At 37.9% G+C, this 16,395-nt stretch overlaps 1 protein-coding gene across 3 annotated transcripts in view; it reads right to left on the bottom strand.

The window, feature by feature from the left end:
• LOC127425291 (zinc finger MYM-type protein 4-like) overlaps positions 1 to 13,916 on the bottom strand; it is a 39,269-nt gene extending 25,353 nt beyond the window's left edge. Inside the window, exons 1-6 of one of the 3 annotated variants that reach the window (XM_051671075.1) lie at positions 13,743 to 13,916; positions 11,061 to 11,513; positions 10,424 to 10,473; positions 10,138 to 10,308; positions 1,063 to 1,135; positions 666 to 897 (exon numbers count right to left, since the gene is read on the bottom strand). In XM_051671075.1, coding sequence (XP_051527035.1) covers positions 666 to 897; positions 1,063 to 1,135; positions 10,138 to 10,308; positions 10,424 to 10,473; positions 11,061 to 11,508 — 974 coding nt within the window. In that variant the 5' untranslated portion in view covers positions 11,509 to 11,513; positions 13,743 to 13,916. The remainder of the gene's footprint in view (positions 1 to 665; positions 898 to 1,062; positions 1,136 to 10,137; positions 10,309 to 10,423; positions 10,474 to 11,060; positions 11,514 to 13,742) is intronic. The other 2 variants (XM_051671077.1, XM_051671078.1) reach the window with 2 other exon arrangements.
• Positions 13,917 to 16,395: the final 2,479 nt, after the last annotated feature.

Below are 16,395 nucleotides of genomic sequence, written 5' to 3'. Positions count from 1 at the left end.
TTAATGGCTGTAACAGCAGGGGTGCATAAATGGACTAAACTTAAAGCATTAAAGCTGATGTAACTTTTTCAGTGTTAAAATATTTTTTTCTATCTCAGTTAACTGTAAGTAAGCCATTTATAGGTTAATTTGTAAAAACTTTAAACACTGTGTCTCTGTGCCACTATAAAAATAGTTTGTTTCGAGCAACCCGTTTAGACCCACCCCAACAAAACTATTCAACCAATGGCACGAGCTGGGGACGGGTCTCTCTCTTTGTTTGATCAATGGCAGATGAGGGCATTTTCAGAAAGCCGTTTCGAAAACATAGCTTATTTTTGCAAGTCCATTCTGTGGCGCTAGTTTCACAGAAATTACATCAGCTTTAAACAGACTAAACTTCTTGCAGAGGGTTTTACTGTGCTGACTATTATTCACTTTTAAGCACAGCAAGCTATACTCACACAAAAACACTCTCCAAGAAGTTGCATCTCCCATTAGAAGCACCACCACTAAAAATATGAATGTCAGTAGTTGACCCCACTTCAACCACTTATCGACTAGTCAGTTGTTGGGTTTAATTTCCAGGGAATGCACAGACTGAATGCATTACAAGTCGCTTTGGATGCATAAATTTAAATGTAGTGCAACTAGTCTGATCACCTGAAAAATGAAACCTTACTTACTTGAGGCAGAAGTGACATGTTTTCTTCTGCGGTATCTTAACCACCATGGTAGAGGTGCTGCAGAGGCACTGAGGTGAGCAAAAGAGTTTAGAACAGCCTTTGCGCTGGAAAGCTGTCTGTCCCTTTACCAGGACTTTCTTACAGCCAGTGCAGACCACAGTCATCAGTGAGGCAGGGGCCAGAGGACGAAGAGTTACTGCAGGGATTGATGGTGCCTTTGCTGGGGCGGCTGCTGGAGAGGACAATGTGAGACATTTAAGGACCGACTCCCTCAATGTTCATTTCCCTTAATAAACTTCTTTTCTAGGTAACCCACAGTGAACCTTTCACCATCAGGTCTATTCATCAGCACTGTAAATGGTAACTAAGTATCTTAATATTTTTTCAATGATCATACCAATGCCTGAGGAGTTCCCTCCCACAGAGAACACTGCACTGATCTTAAACTCCTCAGGTGTCTGGTTAAACTCCTGAAAGCATGAACACAGTGGGATTATTCACAATTATTCATTACCATGAACAATAATAATAAAAAATAAAAAAATTAATAAAAAAAAAAAAACATACCCGAGACATTAGGTACATCCAAGCATGAAACTTTAGCAAATACACTGCATACAGTTAAAGTGAGAAGTTTACATACACCTTAGCCAAATACATTTAAACTCGGTTTTTCACAATTCCTGACAATTAATCATAGAAAACATTCCCTGTCTTAGGTCAGTTAGGATCACTACTATATTTTAGGAATGTGAAATGTCAGAAAAATACTAGAGAGAATGATTTATTTCACCTTTTATTTCTTTCATATTCCCAGTGGGTCAGAAGCTTACATACACTTTGTTAGAATTTGGTAGCATTGCCTTTAAATTGTTTAACTTAACACATTGTTAAATGTTTTGGGTAGCCTTCCACAAGCGTCTCACAATAAGTTGCTGGAATTCTGGCCCATTCCTCCAGACAGAACTGGTGTAACTGTGTCAGGTTTTTAGGCCTCCTTGCTCGCACACGCTTTTTCAGTTCTGCCCACAAATTTGCTATCAGATTGAGGTCAGGGCTTTGTGATGGCCACTCCAATACCTTGACTTGGTTGTCCTTAAGCCTTTTTGCCACAACTTTGGAAGTATCTGGGATTGATTTGCACTTTTCACACCAAACTACGTTCATCTCTAGGAGACAGAATGCGTCTCCTTCCTGAGTGGTATGATGGCTGCATGGTCCCATGGTGTTTATACTTGCGTACTATTGTTTGTACAGATGAACATGGTACCTTCAGGCATTTGGAAATTGCTCCCAAGGATGAACCAGACTTGTGGAGGTCCACAACTGTTTTCTGAGGTCTTGGCTCATTTCTTTGGATTTGTTCCATGATGTCAAGCAAAGAGGCACTGAATTTGAAGGTTGGCCTTAAAATACATCCACAGATACACCTCTAATTGACTCCAATTAGCCTATCAGAAGCTAACTGGCTAACTGCTTAAAGGCTTGACATCATTTTTCGGAATATTCCAAGCTGCTTAAAAGGCAGTTAACTTAAGTGTATGTAAACTTCTGACCCACTGGAATTGTGATATAGTCAATTAAAAGTGAAACAATCTGTCTGTAAACAATTGTTGGATAAATTACTCATGTCATGCACAAAGTAGATGTCCTAAACGACTTGATAAAACTATAGTTTGCTAATATTAAATCTGTGGCGTGCTTAAATTAGTTTTAATGACTTCAACCCAAGTGTACGTAATCATCTGATTTCAACTGTATGTGTATTTAACAATTTTGCTATTAGCTGAAAATGTCATATGGTGTAACGTTATAGTTTTTATAGAAAATATTATACATACTATGTTGTGAACAAGTTTTGACAAACCAGTCTTTGATAATTGGTTAGTCACAACATTGTGACATTCAGCAAAAAAATAAACTAATCATTTGATTACCAGCACAAACATTTTTAAAAACAGTACTTAATCTTTTCTGCACCCTGATCCAGGATTGTCACCAAAGACGATTCTAGGGTTTCAATCTTAGGGGGGCTCAGCCCTCGATGACACTGTTAGATGTGCACATTTAATGCATTTCACACTTTATCATAGATTTTTTTAAATTGTGTCCACATCATTCAAGATATCTAGCTAACATTAATTCAAAATATTTCAATTTCCAATAATAAACAGTTATAAATTATATATATATATATATATATATATATATATATATATATATATATATATATATATATATATATATATATACACACACACACATACACATATACACACACACACACACACACACACACACACACACTGAAACTGTTTAAAGAACAATTCAAATAATTATTTTTTATACTCCATTATTTATTTTTTAAATAGTTCATTATAGAAAATTGATATTTTTGCATTTTCTACAGATTAACCCTCTGGAGTCTGAGGCGTTTTTTTTTTTTGGGGATCCTGGTGATGTTTTGACATGCCCTGAACCCATTAAACTGTATTCAGCACAAATTGTGCTACGATAATATGTAAGCAACATGTACATGTTTGTCCATTTATTCAAATAAAACACTACAATGATTTAACTTCTGTATGACACCATTTGCGAGGGAGTCAATGGTCATGTATATTAATGAACTTCACACCTAGTGTGATAATGGCCCACTCCCTAATGGGGCTCTCAAAGCAGAATGCCACTGTGATGAAACAAAAAGAATGTGAGGAGACTAAAATAAATATTTTTCTTTTTGTAGTTTATTTACAACAGTGCACAATATAATCAAAATAGTTCCTGTTCAACTAAAGACACAAGTGAATGTCACATGCCTTGCATTTCCAAGGTGTTTGCTGCTTCTTGCCATGCACTGCTTTGCAACACACACAGATCCAGCGACCAGCAGTAGCAATATTCCTGGCATCTGAGGTCAGCTCAGCTCCTGGAACCGGCACATGGTCACTAATGGGGCTTTTCCAGTGCACGGTACAGCTCAACTCGACTCTGTTCGCTTTTTGGGGGTTTTCCACTGTGGATAGTACCTGGTACTTGATACTTTTAGTACCACCTCGGTTGAGGTTCCAAGCGAGCCGAGCCGATACTAAATGTGACGTCAAAACCCTGCAGATCACTGATTGGTCAGAGAGAATCGTCACTACCAGCGTCACTGGATTTGTGACACGGGACATCATCCCGCTAGTTTTAAAGTTAGCAACAGCGATAGCAGTATCACTTGTTCACACGACTTTCGAATTGTAAAAAGAAATGGCTGTGCGCAAAACAACGCCGTGGTCAATAAACGAGGTGCAGAGGTTCCTCTCGTTAGCGAAGAACGAAACGACGCAAAACGAAAAAATCTTTCAGGAAGTGTCTCAGCTGTTGGCCGCACACGGCTACCACCAGACCTACCAACAGTGTAGGGAAAAGTAAAAAAAAAAAAACTTAAGTGACTACAGAACCATCAAGGACCACAACAGCCAGAGTGGTTCAAACAGAAGAAAGTGGAAGTGGTTCGACCAAATGGACGCTATTTATAGCAATGGGAGGATGAGTGCCCGGACTCGGCATTATTGTTTTGTCCACGATAAAACGATAGAGTTAACGGAACAAAACGTAACATCCTCTATATTCTGCTTGAAAGCTTCACTTTATTTAGTTAACCAGCTACTGGAAAGCTTGCTTCTAAAACAACCAGGCAAAAATCACCATGCAATAACTGCTTTATGCAGCACAATGAGCTAGTAGCTAACAGCTGGCGGTCGTGTTATTGCTTATGGTCAGTAATGTTTGTGCCGCGTTTAAGATGATGTCACGGCAGTAAAGGTGGCGCAACTATGACGATCAGCCTATAATCCCACCCACGTTGAGGCGGCACTAAACTGCAGTGGAAAAGCAAACTCAGAAAAGCAAGCAGAGTTGAGTCGAACCGTAACATGCAGTGGAAAAGTGCCATAATGGTCGGTTTTGGTGCTACTTTCTGTGACACACCACGGAGCTCTGCTATAAGCTGCTCCATAAACTCCTTGTGGGTCATGTTGCTGTGTAGCTCTTTGTGCAATATGAATGTGTTGGTTGCAGCAATGTACAAGTGTAGAAATATCTTTCTGTACCACTTCATGGTTTTGTGCTGTGCAGTGCAGTACTGCAACAGTTGATCGGACAGGTAGCAAAATTCCCGTGTTTGCTCTGCATGCCACCATTCTTTCATCCACAGCTAAATTTCTTCTAGGATGATAGATGTCTTTGCACGCATGATGGATCGTGTCCATGAGGGGTTTGACCCTGAAAAGATGGTCATGTTCAGCTGTGCCCCTCTTTCTGTCATTCTCCTTGTCTGCGTCTGGGTGACTTGTGCATATTCCATGAAATGGTGCGGTATGTGTCCCTTGACATAACTGGCAGGAAAAGGCACGGAGAAAAGACTGCCCTGCCTCCAGTAGTCAGTGATGGAGCTCACCTTTACCATGGCCATGTATAATATCAGTCCAATGTAGCGGTACAGCTCGCTGACGCCGACACCTGTCTATTTGTATTTGCGACCCTTCACAATTGCCCGGGCAGCTTGAGCATTTGTGTTGTGGCACAGAGTTGACATAGCACTCTCAGAGAAAAACGATTTGAAGAGACTCAGGGGAGAGTGCGAGTCAGCAGGACTCCGCTGCGGTCCAGGTTCCCGTGTGGGCAGGAATCTCGGAGTCTGTGAAACCATGTCAACATCAGTCTCTGCTTTCCATGACAGAGTGGACTGCCTGTAGCTTGCCTGCTTGTTTGTCTTGGCTCTCTTTGCAACAGGAATCTGGTCACTGTCATTCTCACATCTGTAAAAAAGCAAACAACTGTGAGCATGCTGATAACAGGATCATAGCAACTATACTATTAACATTACCAATCACAAATACTAATATTGCCCAGTCATAAAAAAAGAACACTATTTTTGTAATGCCATACATGCACATATACTTTGTATGTAGGGCACAACAGGGCTAAAGGCACACCCTAAGGACAAGTTTCTTTCATTACCTCAAGTATTCTATAAACAAATAAATCTCCATTGCGCTCTGCATGTCTGTTGATGGGCCATTGACTGGACAAATTTATAGCGTATATTTCAAACATTTACACCTGAGCAGATATTCGTGAAAACAAGCTTCATTGATGAGGCAGTATTTAACAGTAAACACTGGTCATAAGCTAGCCAAAACTAAAATTGACATCCTCGTTTTGTACGACATTTAGATTTCACTCTAAATATTTAAAACCCGCTGATTTCATTCCAGCCAGTAAAATATGTACATGCTTATCTAAAACAACATGCTAACTAATGCAAGTAAGAATAAATGACTTACTCATTAGAAATGATATCCTCCGTTGGATCAAGTCGCTCTTTAAAATGCAACCGTTCAGAGTAAAATGAGAATTCTTCCTCACTGTCCAGGGTCATCTGGAGAGCTTCCTCACGAGAGTAATGTGACATCTTCCAAAAGCAATGGAAAATCAATTAATCTGATGAAAATTGATGCCATTTTTATAGCACTGATAGGGGCGTTCACCATATTTGTAAGGCTCGTCCCCAGGTCATTACCATGTCAACAGCACGCTCTGCTAATGGGTGTGCCTAGAACAGCACTAATGAGACGAGACCGAAAAACTGCATCTCTTGTTGGTTTCATTCACATTACATAATCTGAGAAAATTTGTTTTGGATTTGAATTGGTTCATTTAAAAGTATACTTTTCAAGGATTAGACAGACATATTTATCATGTCTGTGTGACAATTCTATGCTGAATTTCAGTTCATTTTTGTGACGTCCTCTAGATAATAGATGGATGCACCAGAAAGTGCTTCATGTTTGTTTTCTGAATTTTACAACGCACAACATTTTGTTTTTATTGTGAGTGGACACAAATAAAAGTACACCTTTTACAGTTTTGAATGATGTCTTCCACTTATCTGTATGACCATAAATGAAGGATAATTTTAGTCGTTGCCTCAGTCGACTCCAGAGGGTTAGTTATATCAAATTACACAAAAACCTAGTATTACAATAAATGTCACTTTTAGCTTGGTCATTCTTTAGTGGAATTAATTAACTCTGTATTCTCTGTATGTCATTAACTTGTGACTCGAGTCTTTTGAATTTGTTCAAAAGAGAAAATCACTCGAAAAGAGATTTAATTTCAACAGACTAAACCTGATTAAAAAAAAAAGGTATAAATAAAGATTCGTTCAGATTTGTTCACTTATTCATTCAGTAACCCTTTTTGTAACACACTTTTACGCCAGTATGTGGCAACAAATGAACGTCTTTTAGTGTTTTGAGCAAGTCATTAAAACATTAAGCACCTCCTTCATGACCAAAACAAGTCTAATTATACTTTATTAAAATCTGCCTGTCTACTAAGAGACTTCAGCAGAATGTTTAAGCATCATAAGCATTTCCCCTGCAAATGACAAAAAATACTAATATCATTTTGTGGTCTGCTGTGCGTGGCCATCAAGGTATACAACAAAAGACAACATTATAAACCTAAAAGTAATTACAATGAGATCAGGACGTAAATTAAAACTTGTAATGTCATTAGTCACTTTTACTCAATTCATCCAGCCCATTTCTCTCTTTGTTAAACAAGATTACCAAACTAAACGAACAACATGCCTTCTCCACTCCTTCAACCAGTTAAAAGGGACGCCTTTCGCTGATCCTCGCTCATTCACAAAGGGAATGAGGAAATGGGGTGTATTCATTCAGTGGGTGAAACCAATGATATGCTCCTTCACAGCCCGCACTCCAATGCTATTGGCTCATGCTTTAGTCCGTCTTTACAGGTAGGAAATGCCACCAAAGTAGTCTTGCGCTTCAAACAAGTGCAGCGTTGCGGCTGCCGCTTCTTTAGACACTTGGATGCTGTTTTCAAAGTCACAGATTTTTAGGGGGGCAGAGATACATTTTAGTGGGGGTTAAGCAATGCCTATGATTGTAACAATACCAAAATTGATCAATTACCAATTTTGTTACCATACCCTAAAATGGGTTCATTTAATCGTTAATTTTGTTTTGGGGTGAACTATCCCCATAGAATATTGGGGGGGCGCTATGTTGCAAAAAAAAGTTACGGCTTAAAACGTTAAAGTCTCCGTATACATATCAGATACATGTCAGGCATACGAGGTATCATTTAAAAGCTTAGAATCTGAACTTTTCAGAGATAACCATCACTTCTGGATTTATGTTAGTTAAAATAACAAAATAAGGCCTCAAAACATTCACATTTAAAATTTGCCCAAATTGCACCAGAGTTTAAATATTAAACTTAAATCAATGGCATGTAGCCTTCAAGCATTTCTCATTTAAGTAAACATAGCTTCATTTTAAGTAATTATTTAACAGTCAGTGTTAAGAACAAAAAGATAAGAGCAATGAATGGTTCTCTCTTTCTCGTCAAGGAATGCACAGGGCCCAGACTGCCCCCCAGGGATGTGTGCTCTCCCCACTACTCTTCTCCCTGTATACCAATGACTGCACCACCAAGGACCCCTCTGTTTGTAGACGACACTACGGTCATCGGCCTCAAAGATGATGATGAGTCTGTATACAGAAGGGAGGTTGAACGGCTGGCTCACTGGTGAAGTCAAAACAACCTGAAGCTGAACACGCTCAAAACAGTGGAGATGATTGTGGACTTTAGGAGGAACACCCCAACATTGACCCCACTCACCATTCTAAACAGCACTGTGGCAGCAGTGGAGTCATTCAGGTTCCTGGGCACTACCATCTCACAGGACCTGAAGTGGGAGACCCACATTGACTCCATTGCGAAAAAGGCCCAGCAAAGGTTGTACTTCCTTCACCAGCTGAGGAATTTAAACCTGCCACAGGCGCTGCTGATACAGTTCTACTCAGCACTCATCGAATCTGTCCTCTGCACTTCAATAACTGTTTGGTTCAGCTATGAAATCGGACAACAGAAGACTAAAAAGGACAATTCGGACTGCTGAGAGGATTATTGGCTGCCCCCTGCCCTCCCTTCAAGAACTGTACACTTCTAGAGTGAGGAAAAGGGCAGGAAAAATCACTCTGGACCCCACTCACCCAGCCCACCACCTTTTTGAACAGTTGCCTTCTGGATGGTGCTACAGAACACTGACCACCAGAACCGTTTTTCCCTTCAGACTATTCATCTCATGAACAGTTAAAACTGCCCCATTGAGCAATAATTATGTGCGATACACAGCTTAGTCTATTTATATTTATCCAAAAGTTTAGTGTAAAATTGAACAAATATAGTGCTAAATAAGAGTTGATTCATTTTTTAGCAATTTTATGTTCATGTTATTTACTATATTAAATTGTGTGATACATTGGGCGAGGGAGGAGTGTGACGATGAGGAGGGTGTGGCCAGGCCGTGATGGTGCACGGCCAGCGCTGAATCAGTGGTAGAGCAAGATAAAGGGGAGCCGGAGGCGCCAGTTTGAGAGAGAGACGCACACGGCCACGTTGCATGTGTATGTGTTTGTTTGAAACGTGTGTCAGACAGCACTTAGGTACCAAGTTTTTTGTTTTAAGTATCAACTTGGAACCAAAAGTACTGGTACTTCTGACACCCCTAACCTAAACCCAAACTATTCAAACAAAAGATCTGTAACATATAGAAAGTCTATATTCCAAGACTTTCACCCACTGTTGCACTTGTGTATATGGTTGAGTGACAATAAAGGGATTTGATTTTGATATTGAACCCATTTACACCTGGTATTAAGATGGGTTCCGAGTGATCCGTTCACAAAGGGTCAGCGTGTAATGGGTGCAAAACATCATAAACCACATGCAGAGGTATTCAAAAATGCATGTGACCACATCATATTTGAGGAGTAAACTCGAATCTGTCCTGAGTGCGTCCTGGACAGTAGTGAAGCGGCACCTCTCCCCTTTCAATCAACCACTGCGCTAAAACAAGAATTTCAACAGTCGGATCGGAATATTTGAAAAAGCCGATTCATAAACGAGCACGAGAACTTCACAGAATTTCTTCAATGTGTCTGAAATCAACATGCAATGACACAAATGAGAAGCACAAACATCTGAATCTCAGTTAATACAGGTATTTTATTAAACTAATGAAGAATTCTGCTTGAAATGTTGCATTTGTGTTTCGATTAAATTTCAAATGCTTTTGGGAGAAACAGCGTGCCTTTTTTTGTGCTTGCTTTGTCTTTTATAACATTATCAACACAAAGTAGTATTCAGACAAAGTGATTGATATATGGCGTCATGAAATCAGAGACCCTCCCCTCGAAATCCGAACACAAGTGACACAGAAGACTCATTTAAGCATTTAACCAGGTGTAAACAGCAATGTGTTTCGCCTGACCACGTCATCAGATCACAAAAGATGCATCTATACAAGGTGTAAATGAGGCATTGCCACCAAATGCACTGTCTGACCTTATATAAAAAAAAGGCAGAATTCACTGTTGAAACTCACGGCTGCAGTGTCAGGCTCATCCTTAATGTTGTCCATTGGACGCTGTGGTGCAGATGCTTTCTCATACTCCTCATCCATTGGTTCATCCTTTATCTTCACAGGTTGGGTGACAGCGGGCTGGGCAACTTTTACCTCAGGTTTTGTGGAATGTTTTAACATTGGTTTTGTCTGCTGAATATAGATGAAAGTGATTTTAGCATTAGGAGTTTATTGCTCCATATTTTAACAAATAAACTTTAAAACTTGATTTCCTGCAATGGTAATAATATAGTGATATTGTGCTTACCATTTCAGCAAGTGACTTCGTAGTCTCATTTTTTACACCTTCAGCTGTTCCTGTTAAAGTGAAAGTTTAATAAATGTTTCTCAACAGTTAAGAATTAATTCACTAGCTCTATAAAAAAAAAAAAAAAGTGTTGGTTATCGCGTATGTCAATACATTAGTGAAGTTAAATGATAAACTGAAATAGCCATTTGATGTATGGATTTTGCGGTTAGTTCCTCTGTTCTGCAGTAATAATACACAAGATTAACAGTTTGCATCAAAACATTCTAAACAACAATTAAGCAGTACCTAAGAATATAACGTCCTACCATTTCTATTTTCAAAAGCCTATATTACAACATTCAGCATTGTAAAAACATGATTCTTTACTGTAACTTTGACTCACAACCTCACTGCTTCATTATCTCATTTATTATTTGTTTTGAGACTTTGAAACAATTTCAGCTTGAATATTTTTTCCACTGATGTGAAATAAATATGTTGTTCATTACTGATTATCAACACACATAATAGACATTATTTGCTCATAAATATCAATAACCCCTTTACCTTTCATTTCAGTGGATACTAAATTAAAGAAGCAATCTATACCATATAAAAAAATAAAATAAAAAAAAAACAATCAGTTAATATATACCTTCATTTTCTGGTTTATCCACCTCCATGTTCCCTTTAGGATCCTCAGTCTGGTCCACATCCACTTGCATTTCATCCCTTAAGTCCTCAACTTTAGCGATCACTAGCTCTTCTGAACACTGTGCTGTATCCTCCTTGTCATTGTTCTTCTCCTCTAGTTCAATGGTTATTTTCTTATGCTCAAAGTATTCCTTTACACTCGTTTCTTCTTCTTTGCCCGGATCTATTGGCTTGTTCTTTTCCTCTCCACTTCCCTCCTCTACACATATATCCTGATTTAGTTTTAAATCCAGGTCTTCCTCCTTCATCTCCTCCTGGAGCTCCTCTACTTTCTCCTGCTCCATCTGATGCTCTTCCATCAAGCTTTCTTCAGGGTCAGGCTCTTTTATGACCACCTCAGTGGTGTTCAACTTGCACAAGTCCTCTGTTGACTGTGAGAAAGCAGACATCTTTCCTGAAAGTGTGAAGTGAATTTTTGATTAATCCTTAAAAGCATACCTGGGGTCTTTATTGACCCGGGACCTCATTTCACACCCTGTACCTCACCCACACCTCTTTAGTATTCCTCAATCTCTCTCTTATAGTGTAACAATATATATATATATATATATATATATATATATATATATATATATATATATATATATATATATATATATATATTTTTTTAATAATGGTTTAAGTACCAAAAGTGTAGAAGGTAATTAGAGACCCTAGGTATTTAAAAGTGTTGTTTTTGTCTTTTGCAGTGCACTTCCATAAATGATTATTTTCTGATTATTTCATATCTACACAAGTTTAGTATCACAGGACATCTATTTCTTGGTTTCCTTCAAGAAAATTGAGTACTATATCCATACAAAAATCATATAATACACTGATTTTCTGTTCAACAATGAATTATCATTATTCCATATGCATGTAAATGTACATGTTATTTCTTACTCAAGGTAGCACTGCTGTGTCAGTGATTTACATTTAACATTGCTATTTGATGAAGAAACAACATGGAAGTAAACTCTACCAAGTGTAACACATGAACACTTATTTGGGTGTACTATTGAAATTACACAAGTTGTGCATCTATTGATACTCAATAAGTGCCTGAGAAAATACTTGTGTAGCTCAATACTTGTTTGACAGCCAATTGTGTCTCATGAAATTTCAGTATGAAAGTAATTAATCCTGTTCTAGATTTGTCCTGATCTATTGCATTTTCTCCTTGATGATAAAAAAAAAAAAAAAAAAGTCTTTTTTTGAAAATGTGACACTATCTGGGAATTGTGTAGATCCATGTGTGATAGATATAAGTGACGGGTCTCTAAGGACACAAATATGTAACAGTGTTTGGTGCAATTCCCATGCATTTAAGGGTTGTGAGATTCAGGTGCGTAAGCTTAACCCTTGTGCATCAATAAAAATAAATTAAAAAAAAAGAAAGTTACTCAGAGGTCCTTAGGAGGACAAAAATGTCTGTCAAAAACTGCCATAATAATATTAATATTATTTTCCACTTTCAATTATTTTTTTTTTTAACCAACATCAGTCCTGATCATAACTAACAAATATTCATTTTCAGGATTTTAACCCTTTAAATACCAGTTTGTTTACATCCCACTGTTGGTTTTTACACACACATATTTCTTAATACACACATACAAAACATACTCTGACATCCATACCAACACACCCACACAATTTTAGCTGCATCATTTATTCAATTGGCCTGCAGTGCTCTATAATACAGCAAACAGAGAATAGGAAAAAAGCATGTATTTGCTCCATAGGCTAAAAATGAGAAATGCCACCATCTGGTGGAAAATATTAAAAATTTACATTTTGAAGCCAGGGCTCCGGAATGAAACCATAATATCATAGAATTCATGATTTTATGCTTTAATGGCACTGGGATCAAATATTGCAGTTTTAATGGGTTTCAATGGGGGACATTTTTGTCCTTAAGGTCCTGAGTGTAACTATTTTGTGTACACAAGTGTATTATAGATGTATTATAAGAACTGAGGTTGAAATATCAAAATTCCCTCAAAAAAGTAAATGTAAAAAAGTTTGCAAGGCATGTGCTCTGTTTCTTTTACTTGAAGAGTAAGTATTCCATAAGCAGAGGGCGTTGCATTTAGCAAACCTCTCGTGTTTCATGAAACGGCAATGAAAGATGAAATTAACATCCTCTCTTCAGACACGGAACATGGAGATTTAACATTCAGCGTGTTATCTCTGTTACTCAGGTCCTGATGATAAAATTCTTTTAGATGCGTGATTTCATTTAACCCACTTGAGTCGTACAACCTCGATTTATTTGAAGTGATTCATAACTAAACCTTTATTTTAAACCATCAGCTGCCAGAATAGCAGCAAATGCTTGCGGTGAATTAATTACTGCTGACATGCAGCCTCTGAATTATACACGTGCATCTTTGGCCAATAATTACACATACTCGAACTGCATTAATGGTCGTTTATGTGATATCCGGGTCATTCTATTGTCTTTAGCTAACTATTCGATTAAGGATAAAATATGCAACACTCCATAATACGACATGAAAATAAAGATGTGCTGCCAGAATCATGCGCATTATTGAAATATATCGCAAACAATATATGAATCTCTGTACAGAAGATAAACAACACGCGGGCCGCTCTTTCCAACTGTTTAAATACTCACTTTATGCCTCTTGACGTCGTCTTTCAACAATCCCTCGCACGGGATACCTTTATGCACAATCCTGTTAGCTGCACGACTGATTAATACAGTATTAAAACATTCAAAAGGCATGCATTTATGGATAACTAGGACAGGCTAAACGAGCTGCAAATCCCGCGAAAGTACTTCCCCCCTCTGCACCAGTGCATTATGGGAAATGACCACAACAAGCGCGTGCGTGATGTACATTACGTGATAACGTTTTTTAATGGTTTTATTTTATTTTAACAGTACTGGGTATATACAGCAGAAACATATCATAATACAAAATGAAATAATCAAGTAAATATACACATAACAAACATTAACCTTTCAAAGAGGCTGAGTTTAGAATGGTATGCTACCACACTACTCCTACTATAACAAGAGTATGTAAAGTACAGAAATGTATTAATCAAAATATTCAGGGTTTAAATTGAGAACATTTACTGTTTGGCTTCACTAAAGGAAGATTTCAGTGGACATCCTGTAATGTAATATAATTCTGGTCTAATTTCATCATAAGTAAGTAAATTATGGATACTCTTTCTTTTTCTTTTTTTTTTGTCTGAACCCAAGTTATTCAAAAATTCAAATACAAAATGCAATTCACACACAACACTTTAATACATCTCTTCTGTGATGAACATGTTTTCAATTACTGAGGCCAAAGCCATCTCGATATTTTTTTTTCTGAGAGTGAAGTTATTTGTCAATGACCCAAAGGCAAATTAACCAGTAAAAATCCAACTTTATGGTCTTATTGAGTGAAGCCATATTGTACATTGACAGTATAGTACTTAGACACACTCTAAATACATAAGCTTTAAATATGTTAAGACTTTCAGTATCCGTAAACTATATAAAGCCTTTTAATTGAACTGCATGTTTATGTTTATTGAATAAAAAAAAAAAAAAAAAAAGTAATAGTGTAATGCTATTCCGAACTCACCCTGTGTTATACTTATGATTTCAGTTTTAATTATTTATTTTTGCAGTATTTAAATGCAGTTGAAGTCAGAAGTTTACATACACCTTAGCCAAATACATTTAAACTCAGTTTTCTTTTTCAATTCCTGACATTTAATCACAGAAAACATTCCCTGTGTTAGGTCAGTTAGGATCACTATTTTAAGAATGTGAAATGTCAGAATAATAGTAGAGAGAATTTATTTCAGCTTTTATTTCTTTCATCACATTCCCAGTGGGTCAGAAGTTCACATACACTTTGTTAGTATTTGGTAGCATTGCCTTTTAATTGTTTAACTTGGGTCAATCGTTTTGGGTTGCCTTCCACAAGCTTCTCACAATAAGTTGCTGGAATTCTGGCCCATTCCTCCAGACAGAACTGGTTTGTAAGCCTACTTGCTCGCACACACTTTTTCAGTTCTGCCCACAAATTTTCTATCGGACTGAGGTCAGGGCTTTATGATGGCCACTCCAATACCTTGACTTTGTTGTCCTTAAGCCATTTAGCCACAACCTGAGGAATGCTTGGGGTCAATGTCCATTTGGAAGACCCATTTGAAACCGAGCTTTAACTTCCTGGCTGATGTCTTGAGATGCTGCTTCAATATATCCACATAATTTTCCTTCCTCATGATGCCATATATTTTGTGAAGTGCACCAGTCCCTCCTGCAGCAAAGCATCCCCACAACATGATGCTACCACCCCCATGCTTCACGGTTGGGATGATGTTCTTCAGCTTGCAAGTCCCACCCTTTTTCCTCCAAACATAACGATGGTCATTATGGCCAAACAGTTCACTTTGTTTCATTAGACCAGAGAACATTTCTCCAAACAGTAAGATCTTTGTCCCCATGTGCACCTGCAAACTGTAGTCTGGCTGCATGTTTTTGGCAGTTTTGGAGCAGTGGGTACTTCCTTGCTGAGCAGCCTTTCAGGTTATGTCGATATAGGTCTCGTTTTACTGTGGATATAGATACTTGTCTACCTGTTTCCTCCAGCATCTTCACAAGGTCCTTAGCTGTTGTTCTGGGATTGATTTGCACTTTTCATACCAAACTACATTCATCTCTAGGAGACAGAATATGTCTCTTTCCTGAGCGGTATGATGGCTCTGTGGTCCCATAGTGTTTATACTTGCGTACTATTGTTTGTACAGATGAACATGGTACCTTCAGGCATTTGGAAATTGCTCCCAAGGATGAACCAGGCTTGTGGAGGTCCACAATTTTTTTCTGAGGTCTTGGCTGATTTCTTTGGATTTTTTTCCATGATGTCAAGCAAAGAGGCACTGAGTTTGAAGGTTGGCCTTAAAATACATCCACAGATACACCTCTAATTGACTCCAATTAGCCTATCAGAAGCTAACTGGCTAATTGCTTAAAAGGCTTGACATCATTTTCTGGAATTTTCCAAGCTGCTTAAAAGGCAGTTAACTTAGTGTATGTAAACTTCTGACCCACTGGAATTGTGATATAGTCAATTAAAAGTGAAACAATCTGTCTGTAAATAACTGTTGGATAAATTACTCGTGTCATGCACAAAGTAGATGTCCTATACGACTTGCCAAAACTATAGTTTGCTAATATTAAATCTGTGGAGTGGTTAAAAAATTAGTTTTAATGACTTCAACCTAAGCGTATGTAAACTTCTGATTTCAACTGTACA

The sequence above is a fragment of the Myxocyprinus asiaticus genome, chromosome 34, assembly GCF_019703515.2.
Source record: "Myxocyprinus asiaticus isolate MX2 ecotype Aquarium Trade chromosome 34, UBuf_Myxa_2, whole genome shotgun sequence".
NCBI classification, from domain to species: Eukaryota; Metazoa; Chordata; class Actinopteri; order Cypriniformes; family Catostomidae; genus Myxocyprinus; species Myxocyprinus asiaticus.
The sequence above is the reverse complement of the archived record's forward strand: the minus strand, read 5'-3'. Positions and strand labels throughout refer to the sequence as shown.